Source organism: Microplitis mediator, chromosome 6 (assembly GCF_029852145.1).
Source record: "Microplitis mediator isolate UGA2020A chromosome 6, iyMicMedi2.1, whole genome shotgun sequence".
NCBI classification, from domain to species: Eukaryota; Metazoa; Arthropoda; class Insecta; order Hymenoptera; family Braconidae; genus Microplitis; species Microplitis mediator.
The window spans coordinates 7651507-7668777 of NC_079974.1; the positions used below are offsets into that span (position 1 = coordinate 7651507).

Consider the following 17271-nt stretch of genomic DNA (forward strand, 5'->3'; position numbering starts at 1 on the left):
CGACACGAAGGTGATCGCAGGCGTAACTACCCATACAATACCATCCCTGGATCCACTGTCCTTTACGGAAACAGACCCTAGGTCCGGGATCCAAATTGCCGCTGTCCCCGAAGGGTCACAGAACCAATTTGGTCCGGACGCTGAATGGTATTGCTCTGAAACCAGAACAATATCCATTCTGCAGTCTTGTCTCCGCGCCAGAAGTAGATCCAGTGATGTCTTGCACCGTTGTAGATTCGCCTGCAGCACCTTAGCCATTTTTATAAGAAGTGCAACGCCTCGAACCGATTGTGTGATCCACAGATCGCCCGTCTCCTACTGCCGCACAGAGGTGGCAGCGTGGTGGATTAGGACAGGCCTTGGCCTGGTGGTCCGCCTGGCCGCAACGCCAGCAAAGACTCGATCGATCAACCTCCACCTTACATGATCCGGCCGAATGACCAAGACCATGGCAGCGGAAGCATCGATCGAGCCGTTCCCAGCGGCGGATACGGCAGACCAACCAGCCCACTTTGACCTTTCCCAAGGCCTCTAAGGCAGTGGCGACCGCGCATCTTGCCTCAATGAAGGCACGGACAGCTCCCCATTTATTGGGTTTAGTTACATTAACTTTGAGCTCGTCCGCACCTTCACCGATGCTCCGACGCAAGGTCGCCCTTACCTCATCAACTGTTGTCGCAGCGTCCAACGCGTCAATAACCACCGTAGTGGTAGGGACGAGATGGCGCACCGCGACAGCTCCACCAGCCGCCTCGGTAATCTTCTTATCGAGAGCGGAGCGATCTTTAACAGATCCCTCGAACTCAATAAGAAGACCGCCTTTCCTGGCTGTCCTTATTGATCTAACACTTGTGGTTAGATCCTCCGGAGAGAGTTTCGATCGCAATGCTTTCAAAACTTCCCCAGACGATCTCGACTCACCTGGTGTGATCAAAACGGCCTCCGCCCGTTGTCGCCTCTTCTGCTGCTTGGCCTCCTTGGATGCTGTGGTCCGTTCCGTCGTTGGTCCATTTGCTGTCCCATCCTGTCCCGGTCCTCTTGATCCACTGATTCCAGCCGCTGCCTTCTTTTCCTTTTTTCTCCGTTTCTTCTTTTTCCGCTTCCCTTCCACTAAGACGAATGGAGCTTCGTCGGACTTCTGCTCTCCACTCTCCTTGTCCTTCTTCTTCTTCTTTTCCCGCTCTCCCTCCTCGGGCGACGACAAGGGACGCTTCCCTTTCGGGGCCTCCTTGTCGCAGGGTGTGTTGCCTCCGGTTACTACCTCGGAATAGGAATGAATGAACTCCTCAGGTCCTTTTGGTGGGCTGAAGTGTTCTTTCCCATTCTTCTTAGGTATCTCGCTGTTCTTCTTAGGAGTTCCAGCTTGGACCGCCTTCTTCCGAAGTGTTTCGGAGTGTTTCAAATCCTCCGCAAGGCGCTCCCGCTCCTTCGCTTCGACATCTGCAAGCTTCCTCTGAGCATCTTTCCACGTTTTGCGGTGGGTAAGCAACTGCGTTAGTATTAACGCAGCTTCTTTCACACCAGCAGTAACTTCCGATGCCACAGTCCTCTTCTTCGTTTTTGTCCGCAGGGTCTCTTTAAGGACCTCACGGAGTTCCTCCAGTCCTGAGTCTTCCTGGGAAATCGCTCCGTCTCGTAGAGTGAGATACTCTATCCCACAGCTCCCAGTAGTCGTCCCTAGGACTTCACTTGGTGTATCGACGATACGTTTCCCCTTGGCCAAGTGGTCCACCAAGGGCGTCGAGCAGTCGCTGGATGTCGACCGCGCAGGTGCTGCTAACCCACCTGCGGTAGCCGTGGCTGAGGTATCCCTCCTCTGCTCCATAAACGAATCTTTACTAATCTGCTTATTCATCATAGAAAATATTCCTCCTTTAACCATCACGCTCGTCTCTCTTTTTTTTTGAAGGAGTTTAGCTTCTCCTTCACCACGTTTGGTCCGCGGGGGCTATTTTATTTCACCCCTATCCGCCAGTCTGAAGACTGGTGAGGACATTCCCCTATCCGCCACCCGGGGACGCGCTCGGTAGGAGTTGGGTTTCTCCCCCGAGACATGGGCTGGTGCTGGTACATGGACTGGTGGTGGCACATGAGCTGGTTCTGGCCTATGGGCTGGTGCTGGTCCATGGACTGGTTCTGGCCCATTTACTGGTTCTGGCACATGGACTGGTTCTGGCCCATGGGCTGGTGCTGGCCCATTAACTGGTTCTGGTACATGGACTGGCGCTGGCCCATTAACTGGTTCTGGCTCATGGACTAGTGCGGGCTCATGAGCTAATGCATGCGAGGGTTCTGGCAGTCGTCGAGGGAAGAAATAGTGCAGGGCGGCCCGGTGAAAAGGACGTTGGTAGCGAACTCCCAATGCGTAAGCCAACCTGTTGTACCGCCCAACTGCTTCACGAGCGGCTGCCATCGCAGTGATAAGTTCTACACTGTTGTTTTCTAAAATAAAGTAAAATAAAAAAAATAATTCAAAATTCAACAAACTTACATTATATAATACCAGGACAGTGACTTACCACCCAAAATATTCTCATCAGCCATTTTCTATTGAAATAGAGAAAAATATAACATATATTTAAAAAATATCAACACAAGAAATTTGATCGAAATTAGACAACTCTAATTGACAATAATTTATATATTCTAGTCCGGATAATTTTTTTTTTTTTTTTTTTTTTTTTCATTAATTTAATGGAATAATAATGAAATAATATTTTACTAGTAATTCAGAACTTATTTATAAAATTTGACAACTTATTCAACTACTTGTTAAAATAAATCGTTCATTAAATAATAATAAATAATAATATGACCGAACGTTTGCTCTATGGAAGCAATACCGGTAGATTAGGTAGTCAATTTAATATAAATGGATAAATATAATTTTTTAATCAAAATAAATTTATTTATTGACGGAAATATTATTTAACTAATTCTTTAAACTTAGTTTATTCGCGTGTGTTACTTATTTTCAAGAAAATGATATATTAAATGTCGTTATAAATAATAAAAATGCAACAATCATACTTACGTGTTAGCTCGTTGACTGATAAATCCGTAATAATGGCCGATATTCACGCAAAAATTCTTTTTAACAACAATGACCCCCACTATTGTTTTACTTTTAACCGCCACTTTTTTTGAGATATGACACATGCCAACTTAAATAAACATCAATAAACTGATCAATCCAATTGTTGACTTGTATAGTAATTTTTAGTTATTATACCATTATCGAGTTTGACAAAACTGTAACTTCACACGAAATTATTTATATAGATTTTCTTATAAAAATTGTAATGTAAATAATTTACCAATATTTTAAGTTGATGGAATCAGTCATGATTATATTATTAATTTCGAAAATACTTTCGTGATCATAACTTATCATTTAGTCATACAGTAGGATTAAAATCAAAGTTCAGTTGAGCGGGTAAATAACGATAATTCAAAATTACCACTTTGTGGTGGAAAATGTCACTTGCGTGTGACTAACAACATTGAAAACATAAAAATATTTTAGTTTGTTTCTGTTGGTCAAACTGAGTTCTTGGTAAACTTACCATATTATCAGATTCGCTGAGCGAACTCCCTAATAGCACAGTTTGCTTTAGCAAAAGTTGACTTACAAAAGTTTCCTCAAATTTTTCGTTAAATATCTGACAACTTCGGACTTTTCCGTTTTTTACGACTATTTGTATGCAACTTGATATTCAATTTGATGCCAATTTACTGCCTAAATTAAAATGCAAATTCACTTTAAAAGTTGACTAGAAAAAAGTTTCAAAAATTTCAAATAGACGACGATTTGCTGGCAAAGTTACTATTTGGGCAGATAGCTCAAAGATTTTCTGAACAACTATTTGCCTAAAAAGTTTTTTCTAATTTGATGACAAACTCTTGACCACTCAGAGTATTTCCAAAAATTTTGATTAAAATCATGAGTATGAATTTAACAAAAAGTTGTCATTAAATTACGCTAACGTTTTCAAATTAAGTTGAGATGAAGTGCTGTCTGAAAATTACGAGAAAGCATCCAAAGAATGAAAGTTACTCTAAATTCAACAAAAAGCCATAAAGAGTTAGCATTAACTGATTGAACATCTCATCTTTGCACTCAATTTGAGGTAAAATTTTAGCCATTGCTTTCTGTTAATTTACGGTTAAAGTGACTACCACTAGGTACTATAGTAAAATACACATACGGTGATGGAAACTTTAAAAACGTCTGAATGTAGTCAACTTGCGTACGAATGCCGAGCGCAGATTAACGGTGATTTGCTGTATAACGGCATTTACGATTACTAGTAAACGCGTGCACTCAATTAAAAGTCACTGACAACAGAACTAAAGAAAAACACAATCAGAGATTAAAGATTATGTCTAAAATACAATTTTCAATGCTAGGGAAATAGTTGGGATAATTTTATGATATTGATAAGACTGAAAATTAACATATATATTCTGTTTATTAAATTTTCAATATTTGATAGTATTTTTTTTAATTATAAAAGTTTATATTAATTTTAGATTATTATAGATAAGATATAGATATAAATGTAATTTTATGTGTATGTATGGGTACATATATGTATGTATGTATGTATGAATGTGTGTATGGATGTATGCTTGTGCATGTATATGCGTAAGTGTGTGTGATTGTTTACATATATATGTTTATGTCACGACCTTTTCCACGTCCTTTTCCACGCCCATTTGAGCGGTACTGCCCTCGCCAGTTACGGCGTTGGTAACCAGCACCCCAGTGTCGCCGACCCCTCGCTAAAAACCAGAACAAAATAATAAGAATAACAATATCTTAATTCTTAGATACATATCTAGAATTTATGAAATATGATTAATATTATATTGAAACTTACGTTCTGATGACAATCCTGATGTTGATGCTGTTTCCAATGCTGGTATCGACGCTGTTGCCACTGACCCATTAACTAGTGCTGGTACATTAGCTAGTGCTGGCCCATTAATTGGTGCTGGCCCATTTTCTGGGGCTGGCACATGGACTAGTTCTGGCACATTGATTGGTGCTGGCACATGGGCTGGTGCTGGTACATGAGCTGGTGCTGGTACATGAGCTGGTGCTGGTACATGGACTGGGGCTGGTAGTAGCACATGAGCTGGTGCTAGTACATGGGCTGGTGCTGGTACATGGATTGGTGCTGGCACATGGACTGGTGGTGGCACCTGAGCTGGTGCTGGTACATGGGCTGGTGCTGGTACATGGATTGGTGCTGGCACATGGACTGGTGGTGGCACATGAGCTGGTGCTGGTACATGGACTGGTGCTGGTACATGGATTGGTGCTGGTACATGAGCTGGTGCTGGCACATGGACTGGTGGTGGCATATTCGCTAGTCCTGGCTCATTTTCTTGCGGAAGTTCTGGTGCTGGCGGTGGGGGTGGAGGTGGTGGTAACTGATAAAATTGCTGTAGGTTGGCCCATTCATGAGGAAGTGGATTACGAAGACCTGAACCCCTGGCTACCCTGCCGTACCGTCCGATTGCCTCCCTAACAGCTGCCATCGCAGCGGCAAGTTCTGCATTGTTGTTTTCTAAAATAAAGTAAAATAAAAAAAATAATTCAGATTCTCCAAACTCACATTATATATCACCAAGACAGCGACTTACCACCCAAAATATGCTCATCAGCCATTTGATAGTCTACTGAAATAGAAAAATATAACATGTAATAAACAAAATCAACACAAGAAATTTAATCGAAATTCGACAATTCTAATTGGCAATAATTTTTATATATTCAAGTGCGGATAATTTTTTTTTTTTTTTTTCATGAATTGTAATGGACTAATAATGAAATAATATTTTACTAGTAATTAAAAAATTATTTACAAAATTTTACAACTTAGTCAACTACTTATTAAAATAAATCTTTCATTAAATAATAATAAATAATAATATGACCGAACGTTTGCTCTATGGAAACAATACCGGTAGATTAGATAGTCAATTTAATATAAATGGATGAATATAATTTTTTAATCAAAATAAATTTATTTATTGACGAAAATATTATTTAACTAATTCTTTAAACTCAGTTTATTCGCGTGTGTTATTTATTTTCAAGAAAATGATATATTAAATGTCGTTATAAATAAAAAAATGTAACAATCGTACTTACGTGTTAGCTCGTTGACTGATAAATCCGTAATAATGGCCGATATTCACGCAAAATTCTTCTTAACAACAATGACCACTATTGTTTTACTTTTAACCGCCACTTTTTTTTACATATGACACATGCCAACTTAAATAAACATCAATAAACTGATCAATCAAATTGTTGACTTGTATGGTAATTTTTAGTTATTATACCATTATCGAGTTTGACAAAACTGTAACTTCACACGAAATTATTTATATAGATTTTCTTATAAAAATTGTAATGTAAATAATTTACTGATATTTTTAGTTGATGGAATCAGTCATGATTATATTATTAATTTTGAAAATACTTTCGTGATCATAACTTATCATTTAGTCATGCAGTAGGATTAAAATCAAAGTTCAGTTGAGCGGGTAAATAACGATAATTCAAAATTACCACTTTGTGGTGGAAAATGTCACTTGCGTGTGACTAACAACATTGAAAACATAAAAATATTTTAGTTTGTTTCTGTTGGTCAAACTGAGTTCTTGGTAAACTTACCATATTATCAGATTCGCCGAGCGAACTCCCTAATAGCACAGTTTGCTTTAGCAACAGTTTACTTACAAAAGTTTCCTTGAATTTTTCGTCAAATATCCGTCAACTTCGGACTTTTCCGTTTTTTACGACTATTTGTATGCAACTTGATATTCAATTTGACGCTAATTTACTCTGCCCGATTTAGAATCCAAATTCACTTTAAAAGTTGACTAGAAAAAAGTTGTCGTCAATTTTTAAGCATATTTTTACTTCAATTCATGGTTAATTTGACTTAAAAAATTGTAAAGTATTTTTTTACCGTGAAATTGTAGAGAATTTGATTTATGATTTTGCTTACCTTCTGAAATGGTAAGAATTAACATTACCGACTTTTTTTTCTCCTAAAAAGTTACTTCTAAATTGAACGAAAATTAGCCGAAAATTTTTCTTTCCAACTTCTGCTGTCAAATTGTCAGGAAATTCGGGCAACAAATTTCAGGCAATTTCAATCTCAAATTAGTGTCAATTTCAAGCTAAAGTCGCTATTAGGGAGTTTGCTAAACAAAAGTTTTCTTTATAAAAGTTTCCTGGAATTTTTTGTCAAATGACCGTCAATTTCGGGCTTTTTCGTTTGTGACGATAATTGGTGTACAACTTGCCATACATTTTGACGTGAATTTACTTTCTGAGTTAAAATGCAAATTTACTTCAAAAGTTGTATACAAATTGTCGTCAAAAACAGAAAAGCTTAAAGTTGACCGACATTTGACGAAAAATTTAAGGATTTTTTCGTAAAGTTAAACTTTTGCTAGGCAAACTGCGCTAATTGGATTTTGTTTCAAGTAAAAAAAGTTATCTTTAAATTGAGGAAAAATTAATCGTAAATTTTTCGATTTAACCTTCGCTGTCAAACTGTCAGCAAATTGGGGCAGCAAATTTTAGGTAATTTCATTGTCAAATTATTGTCAATTTCAAGCTAAGTAGTCATTAGGGTAGTTAATAGTTAACCCAAACTCGCTCATTCATTCGTCATGGGTAAAATAATATTACGCATTAGGCCTCGTTGCTTGTGCATACAAGGCTGTGTCGGATAATGAAAGCGCTCTCTAGTGCTAAAAATCAAGACAGATTTTAAATACTTCGATGTTGAGTCAATCGTGCTCCTTCTTAAAACTATTTATTCTAAGACGGTAATAAATAAGCATAAATTATAAATGGAAAAAATTTCTCAAATCTCAAATTTTAAGGTACTATAGTATATGCTAACGTTTTTTATATTTTATGAGATAAATAATAATAAAATGTGATAACATTCAGTTAATAAAGTCTAAGTGAGACACAAATATTTAGAAAAAACGGAAATAAGCCGTGTTTAAATTTTAATTAAAAAAAATGTAATACATAACCATAAAACACCACTCCGACTCGAGAAAAGAGACAGGTAGGCTCGCGCTACACACTCACACATATACATGTGTTGGACCGTGTACTTGGCGCGAGACACTACCGTGTCTCTGGATGCGATATAAATATATACCTAGACGCTTTTTTGAGTAAATTAGGAAGCTGAACTTTTAGTTTTCTAAAAGTGCGTACGGCTGCGAATCATGTTGATTTGCTATTAGTACGGCTGTAATTATAATGCGATATAAATATAATCCTAGACTCTTTTTTCAGTAAATTAGGAAGATGAACTTTTAGTTTTCTAAAAGTGCATACGGCTGCGAATCATTTTGATTTGCTATTAGCACGGCTGTGATTATAATGCGATATAAATAAAGTCCTAGACTCTTTTTTGAGTAAATTAGGAAGATGAACTCTCAGTTTTTCAAAAGTGTGTACGGCTGCGAATCATTTTGATTTGCTTTTAGTACGGCTATAATTATAATGCGATATAAATATAATCCTAGACTCTTTTTTGAGTAAATTAGGAAGCTGAACTTTTAGTTTTCTAAAAGTGCGTACGGCTGCGAATCATTTTGATTTGCTATCAGCACGGCTGTGATTATAATGCGATATAAATAAAGTCCTAGACTCTTTTTTGAGTAAATTAGGAAGATGAACTCTCAGTTTTTCAAAAGTGTGTACGGCTGCGAATGATTTTGATTTGCTATTAGTACGGCTGTAATTATAATGCGATATAAATATAATCCTAGACTCTTTTTTGAGTAAATTAGGAAGCTGAACTTTTAGTTTTCTAAAAGTGCGTACGGCTGCGAATCATGTTGATTTGCTATTAGTACGGCTGTAATTATAATGCGATATAAATATAATCCTAGACTCTTTTTTCAGTAAATTAGGAAGCTGAACTTTTAGTTTTCTAAAAGTGCATACGGCTGCGAATCATTTTGATTTGCTATTAGCACGGCTGTGATTATAATGCGATATAAATAAAGTCCTAGACTCTTTTTTGAGTAAATTAGGAAGATGAACTCTCAGTTTTTCAAAAGTGTGTACGGCTGCGAATGATTTTGATTTGCTATTAGTACGGCTGTAATTATAATGCGATATAAATATAATCCTAGACTCTTTTTTGAGTAAATTAGGAAGCTGAACTTTTAGTTTTCTAAAAGTGTGTACGGCTGCGAATCATTTTGATTTGCTATTAGTGGGTACGGTTGCAAGTCAGTTGTAAGTCTGCACGATGGATGGGGTCGCACATTTTGGAATTCAATTCAATATTGACTGCACTGTAACAGTGACACCATCAGAGTGTTAACATATCCACTGGTTTTTTGTGGGGTAAAATGTTATTTTGTCACATTAATATTTGTTTTTATTTAAAAAATATTAACAAGTTGTAATGTCATATTTATATGTTTAAATTAACTATTAATTCACATAACGTTGTATGACTGTGCTTATCTAAAGTAAATAGAATATTTTAACAATCAAGAAATCAAATAGAAACAAGGATTATTCTCTTGGATCATTTCTTGTAACAATAGTATATTTTACACCTAGGGCAGTAAAGTAAGAAATGTCTCAGATCTCATGTAATTCGACAAACTTGTGATCTGAGGCTTTCTTATTTACTGCCCAAAGTGTTAATACTATTTTTCTCCTTGATGAAGTCGGAATGCAGCAACTTCGCTGCGCACAGCAGGACAAAAGTTGACGCTTTTCGCCCGGAGGAGAGAAAATTTCTTTTAATCGTTAAGAGGGGTTGGCATATATTTTTGTCGAAACTTTAGTCCCAAATGAAAGCTCTTATCACAAGACAGATAACAAGGCTCGATACACTAATCTATAATCTAGTGATCATCGGTCTAATTTATTGAAAATTTTCATTTGGTTGCAAAAAAGTTTGGACAGAGCCTCTTTCTATTGTACAAGTGCAAGAACGATAGCTTCGTTCACTAATTTAAGTGCGAAAGAAAACGAGCAAAGCCCCTTAAATTCAATTTTATAATTGGAAAAATTTCCATTTCCCATTGAATTGAATTTTTTAACGGGGATCATTTATATTGATGTATCAACTGACAGAGTAGCCGTCGAAACATGTAATTTTCATGCTACTGAAACATAAATATATTTTTTGTCTAATCCGATACATTTAATTAATTTTTAATAAATTTAAATAACTAATATTATGACAACTGCTCAGTAGTCTCATACAGTTGTGTTGATTTTCATCACTAGCTGATAGTCTATAGCTTTATTCCTTCTTTTTAATTTTTCTCTACTAGAATTAAATAGAGGTCCAAATGAAAAAAAAAAAAAAAATTGATGCGATAAAACATTATTGCTCAATATTATAAGAAAAACTCCTCAGTTAGAGTATTGAGCAATGTAGTGCTGTAATTATTATGTCAAATTTATGACAGAGACATAAATTGAACAATTATTGTTCCTGATTGTTACTCCAGAAACTTGCACCAGAGTTTGATAAGAATTTTTGATTTCCTTTTTCCTGTCTTCATGAATTGTACTTTGTACTGCTCTAGGAAAAAAGAAAAAAGGAAAATAAAAATACGCTCTGTTTAGTTACTGCAACGATTCTAGAGCAATTTTTGACCAAGAATTTTTTTTAAACAACTTTGCTAAAGGAAGATGGCGTTAGGATATATTTTTATGTTGCGTCGATAAACCAGCATATAAAAATAATTATGTGCCAATCTCATAGATGTCGCGAACTTCTGCCGGTAAAGGTCTCGTTTACCGATTACAGAACGGTTTACACCTACTTAAATACAATGTTGTTAGCAGAAGGATCGAGCCTTAATCAATTTTCATCTATGATACAAATTTCTGAAATTGATAATGATGAATTCACTAATACCTCCATGTCAGCTAATCAACATAAAAATATTGGTCATAACCAATATGTTAAGTTGAATATTGAACAGAAAATAATCGTTGATAAAATTAGAGATGCTGTTCTTAATACGAATGATAATGATAACCCTACTTGCTTTTACATAGATGGACCTGGTGGTTCTAGAAAAACTTTTATTTATACAACTATTTATAATATACTTAAAGGGGAGAATAAGAATATTTGTACAATGGCATTTACAGGTATAGCAGCAACTTTGCTTCCACAAGGTTAAACTGTTCATAAAGCATTTGGTATGCCAGTACCTCTTTTTAATGATTCAACATCGAATATCAAAAATCAGTGAAAAGAATATGAATATTTGAAGAATATTGATATAATTATGTGGGATGAAGCCTCGATGGCACTAAGACATGTATTAGAATTAGTCAATCGGACGTTATGTGATATAATGAATAATGATTTACCATTTGGTGGAAAAATAATTGTACTTGGTGGTGATTTTCGTCAATGACTGCCTATTAAAGTGAATGCAACACGAGGCGAAACAGTGAATTTGTCGATAAAATTTAGCCTTTTGTGGAAACATTTTTCAAAATTTACGTTAACACAAAATATGAGGGCTCTACCAGAAGGAAAAAAATTTGTTGAATTTCTTTTATCGGTCGGTAATGGTACTTTGAATAATAGTGAGGACTACATTAATATTCCAGAACATTGTATAGCATATAATAATGCTAATATTGTTAATGATGTATATGGTGGGTTAATAAAAAACAAACTTTATGAAGATTTCACAAAAGTCATTGATTTATTAGATAGTACGACTGAAAAAGTGTATACAAGTATTGACAGTGTCGAGAATTGCGATAATGGAGATATCAATGACGCCATTTTACCTGAATATTTAAATACGATAAACCCACCTAATTTTCCACCACACGAATTGAGATTGAAATTATATAGTGTTGTAATGCTTATAAGAAATTTAAGTATTGATGAGGGGCTTTGTAACGGAACGAGATTAATGATTTTAGAATTAGGTAATAATTTGTTGAAATGTAAGATTTTAACAGGCAATCAATTAGGTCATATAGTATTTATAAATCGGATTACACTTTATTATGACAATGCAAATGCTTTTACATTTAAACGTCGCCAAATTCCTATGAGAGTAGCATTTGGAATGACTATTAATAAATCACAAGGACAAACATTTGATAAAATCGGAATAGACCTTCGAAAAGATGTTTTTAATCATGGACAATTTTATGTAGCAATATCTAGAGTTAAATCTTGGCAATCTTTGAAAATTCATTTAAACAATGACAGGGGAAATAATTTAGCTAAGAATTATGTTTATAAGGAATTGTTTGATACTGAATAGAAATGCGAAATTTTTTTATCTATCTTTTATTATTATGGGAAATAATAATATAGTAGAATTATAGATTATATATAATATAAGAAAGGTAATTATGATTATTGAAATAATACTTTATTATTAAGAACAAAATGTCGTATATTAATAATATACACATTATAAATTAAAAAAGTATTGGGTAATAAATTTATATTAGAATTCCATTTCATTATTAGGGATTTCATAAAATTTTTGACCCTGATCGATCCGCACCCACGATGACCCCACCGATTCAGTGAATTCAAAATTTTGAATTATTCATAACATGAATGCCTCAAGAACTGCAATAGTATATTATACAACTACAAGCTCAGAATCAGTCTTTTTAGATAGTAAACTAATATTTTTAATGAAAAGTTTTATGCGTACAATTTTAGATAACATGAAAGTGATATTGAAATCATAATACTATTAATTACTGGTAATCATCAAAGGTATAAAATTTCCGTTTATTTTTTTTTAAATGATTAAATTTATCATAATACATAGTAAACTACTCCTTAGTAAAAAAAATAACTATTACATATACTAAAGATGTACATATTGACAGTTACAAACGTATCAAATGTGATATAATTAAACGTAAGATATTATTTCATTATTAAAAATTTCATAAAATTCGAGACCCTGATCGATCCGCACCCACGATGACCCCACCGATTCAGTGAATTCAAAATTTTGAATTATTCATAACATGAATGCCTCAAAAACTGCAATAGTATACTATACAACTATAAGCTCACAATCAGTATTTTTAGATAGTAAACTAATATTTATAATGAAAAGTTTTATGCGTAAAATTTTATGGAGATTAAATGAAAATGAAATCAAGATTATAATACCAATCATTACTGGTCATCACCAAAGTTAAAAAATTTCCGTTTATTATTTCATAAATAATTAAATTTATAATAATACATAGTAAACTACTCCTTAGTATTAAGGAATAACTATTACATATACTAAAGATATACATATTGACAGTTACAAACGTATCAAATGTGACATAGACGTAAGATATTATTTCATTATTAAAAATTTCATTAAATTCGAGACTCTCATCGATCCGCGCCCACGATCGCCCCAACGATTTGGTGAATTCAAAATTTTCAATTATTTATAACCTGAATGTCTCAAAAACTGCAATAATATACTATACAACTATAAGCTCATTAATCAGTTTTTTTTTTGATAATGAACTGTTATGATAATTCATATTAAAAAGTTTTAATCTGTAAAATTTTATGGAGATCAAACGAAAACGATATTGAAATTATACTATCAATTATTACCGGTAATCAAATATGAAAGAAAATAATCGAGATTTAACTAGATTTAATCAAATCGACGGAGATATTATTTTTTATAACTTAGAACTGTTTTGATCTGAGTGGATCTACTTAAATAAAATTAGATTTTTGAAAATAATGCCTTTCATGTGGACACTCCCGCTTTCCGAAAAAATTATTGGATTTCATTTGAAAACTTTGTATGTGTCGCAACATTTAGTATAGAAATAATATTACGATCTACTATTTATACTGAAATCAATTTTCAAAACCATTCGGGAATTTCGTCAACGGTATACTCATATATGGTAGTAACTATTAAGATTCTAGATTTTCGGAATAATTTTAAATTTAACCTTCACTAACATATCCCATATATAAATAATGAATAGTCATTTAATGCTTCATTGATTATGATAGTAATGAAATAATTGTTGAGTTGCAATAGAATCTTTCAATTTAAATAGTAAATAATGTTTTATACAAATATTTATTAAGATTGTTTACGAATACTAATTAATCACAGTACATAGTTGTAATTAGCGAGTTTAAACTTTAAACTGCCTATAACTACATATAAATTTTATGAGGTACATTTTATCTTTCTATGCCTTTTAAAGAAAGCGTTCTCGCGCCAACCATTATATTGAATTCTGTAGTAATAAAAATAATGGTAGAGGGCGCGTGGACGCGCGCCTGAAAACCCCTAGTCGATATTGGGTTCTGGTGCCTGCTCATCCTGTCTATTCTGAGCTTTGATCATAAAAGACTCGATGTAATGTCTTAATTCATTGATTAGTGACAAAACGGTATTACGATGATTTTGATTGTGAAATTCCGTCAAAACTTTTCCTCCCCGATGGAGATCTAGGTACCTCGGGTCACGGCCAAAATTTAAATACGCTGGGCTGACGGTCAGCGAGCTGTGAACAGATGTATTATAAGCATAAACAAGTTCTGGGAGATTCTGGTCCCATTTGGAATGCTTATCTGTAAGAAAAGTTCTGATTAATGTCTTTAAATTTCTGTTTATTCTTTCCACAGGATTTGCCTGTGGATGATAAGTGGGTGTCAACTCGTGTATGATATTATTGGTCTGTAAGTACTCTGATACTACCTTGTTCACGAATTCTGTTCCGTTGTCTGTGACATCTACCCTTGGGTAGCCCCAACGATTAAATACAGAACGTAGGAAAAATACAATCTTACTACCTGTAGGTTCTGAGATAGGTTGAACTTCCAAGTATCTTGAATACATGTCACACAAGACAATCAAATGAGTCTTCTGGTGTGTCGATCTGGGCAGTGGTCCGACGGTGTCCACTGAAACACTTTCCCATAACTCTGTTATTGGTCGATGTCCCGGTATGACTTGTGGTGGATTGGTATCTGGTTTATTCAACTTGCAGACGTCACAATTGCTGACATACTCAGTCACGTCATAGTATAGGTTAGGCCAGTAATAGTGGTTTGCCACGTGGTGATATGTCTTACTGATACCCCCGTGTCCTGATACAAGTTCGTCATGCGCATCGCTGATTATTGATCTGCGCTGTTCTGGTTTGGCTACTAGCTTCTAATGTTCTGGCGCATCCTCAAATAGTTGGGTGGGGTGTCGCAGTCGATAATAATATAGGTCATTATCGAGACACTTCCATTGAGGGAAACGTTCTGGTGTAGCCTTGATCTCGGTTAACTTTCGATCGTACCACTGTTGTCTAATGTCTTTCAGTCTACTGACCTTCTCTAGTTCCGGTTCGACGCCCTCGTAGACTCTTGATAGAGCGTCGGCCGCTTCATTGTTGATGCCTGGTCGATGGACGATTGTTATTGTCCATAACGAAAATTCTGCTACCCATCGGGCTAGTCGACCCTTTGGATTTTTGACATTTTACAGCCACTTTAAACTTGCATGATCAGTAACGACTGTCACGGGATATTCATCATAATATCCTCTTAGCTTCTGGTATGACCAAATGACTGCTAAGCACTCCATTTATGTCGTTGCGTAATTCCTCTCATGTTTGTTTAACGATCTACTGATCGCAGTGATGTGATATTCGTGATCTGATCCTTTCTGAGTAAGAACTGCTCCGATACCGGTGTCACAAGCATCTGTATATGAAATGAAAGGTAAGTTATAGTCTGGTACTGTCAATGCTGAGGCATTTAAAAGCATTTCTTTCATCTGATTGAACGCTTTGTGTTGATCTGGTCCCCAAGTCCATATAGCTTTCTCACTGACCAATGATGTGAGTGATCCTTGGATTTTTGCGACCATTTTAATGTGCCTCCTGTACCAATTTACCATTCCCAAGAAACGTCTCAGCTGTTTCTTTCTGGTTGGTTCCGGGTAATTTTCTATTGCGCTCAGCTTTTCTGGGTCCGGGTGTAGTTCGTTCCCTTTGATGATTAACCCCAGATATTTCATTTCTGAAACACAAAATCTACATTTATCTCTTTTGATTAGCATGCGTACCTCTCTGAAGACCTTGAATAAAATCTCCAGCACTTGCAGATGATTATCAAATGTCGGTGTTGCTACCACCCAGTCGTCCATATATGGATGAACATAATTGATCCAGTGGGCTGGTAGTTCAAGCTGGCGTAATACTTGTTTCATAGTTTGTATAATCAGATCCATTTCCCGTTGGAATGTCCCAGGCGCTGTGGACAAGCCAAAAGGCATTCACACAAATTCAAATGCGCCCATTCCTTCGACGGCAAACGCTGTAAACTGGCGATGCTCTGGTTTAATTTAGATCTGGTAGTATGCATTAGTGCAATCAATCACACTTCGATATGCACCTTCTCTGATAACTTCTAGTGATGTATCAATTCTCCGCATGGGATAATTTACCATTTTCATGACCTTGTTCAGTGGCCTGTAGTCGATGCACATTCTCCATGTTATGATGTCATCTGCGTCTTGCCCTGGTAATAACTTTTTCTTTACCCTCACTGGCTGAAAGCTCCACTCGCTGGTACTCGGCTGAATTATTTTCTGGTCCAGCAACTGTTCAATGATTTTATGTAGTGCTTCAGTGACTTTTGGCGATTTTCTATATGGCTTGACGCATATTGGTGTATAATTTGTCAATTCAATTTCGGATTCAACTCCTTTTAATGTCCCAAGTTCGGCTTGGTCCATTAACGTTAATTCAGCATCTAAAAATCTGGTTAGTTTTTCTGATTCACTCACATTTAATTGAATGGTACATAGTTGGTCACCTGGTACTGCTGATTCACATATTCTTTGCTTACTGTCATGTTTCCATGTCCAGCTCATACTGTCAGCATGTAAATGTATCCCGTGGTCCATCAGAAACTTCATGCCGAATATTATATTATCTGGCATCTGATCAAATACTTCGAACCATGTATTTATTTCCACACCATCGATCTCAAATGTGACAAATACCCTGTATAAACTTTGGATAGCTGAATTATCTGCTAAAATAAACGAAGTTTTAGCTGAGTCAAATTTAAATTTTATAGTATTCGCTGGTATTTTTTTTGCGATATGCTGTGTCATAAAGTTCCGGCTGGCACCTGAGTCGAACAATGCCGTACATCTGATATTACTTATGTCGACTATGCATATAAAATG

General features: G+C 35.6%; 2 protein-coding genes across 2 annotated transcripts; one reads left to right on the forward strand and one right to left on the reverse strand.

Moving 5' to 3' along the window:
• Positions 1-4515: 4515 nt before the first annotated feature.
• Positions 4516-5583, reverse strand: LOC130670207 (skin secretory protein xP2-like). Its single transcript, XM_057473485.1, has 2 exons — positions 4884-5583; positions 4516-4785 (listed from the first exon to the last, which is right to left on the reverse strand). The coding sequence occupies exons 1-2, from the start codon at positions 5545-5547 to the stop codon at positions 4667-4669; spliced, it is 783 nt and encodes a 260-aa protein (XP_057329468.1). The 5' UTR covers positions 5548-5583; the 3' UTR covers positions 4516-4666.
• Positions 5584-11565: 5982 nt separating this feature from the next.
• Positions 11566-12336, forward strand: LOC130670461 (ATP-dependent DNA helicase PIF1-like). The gene has a single exon (XM_057473869.1). It carries the CDS (start codon positions 11566-11568, stop codon positions 12334-12336), a length of 771 nt encoding a protein of 256 aa, XP_057329852.1.
• Positions 12337-17271: the final 4935 nt, after the last annotated feature.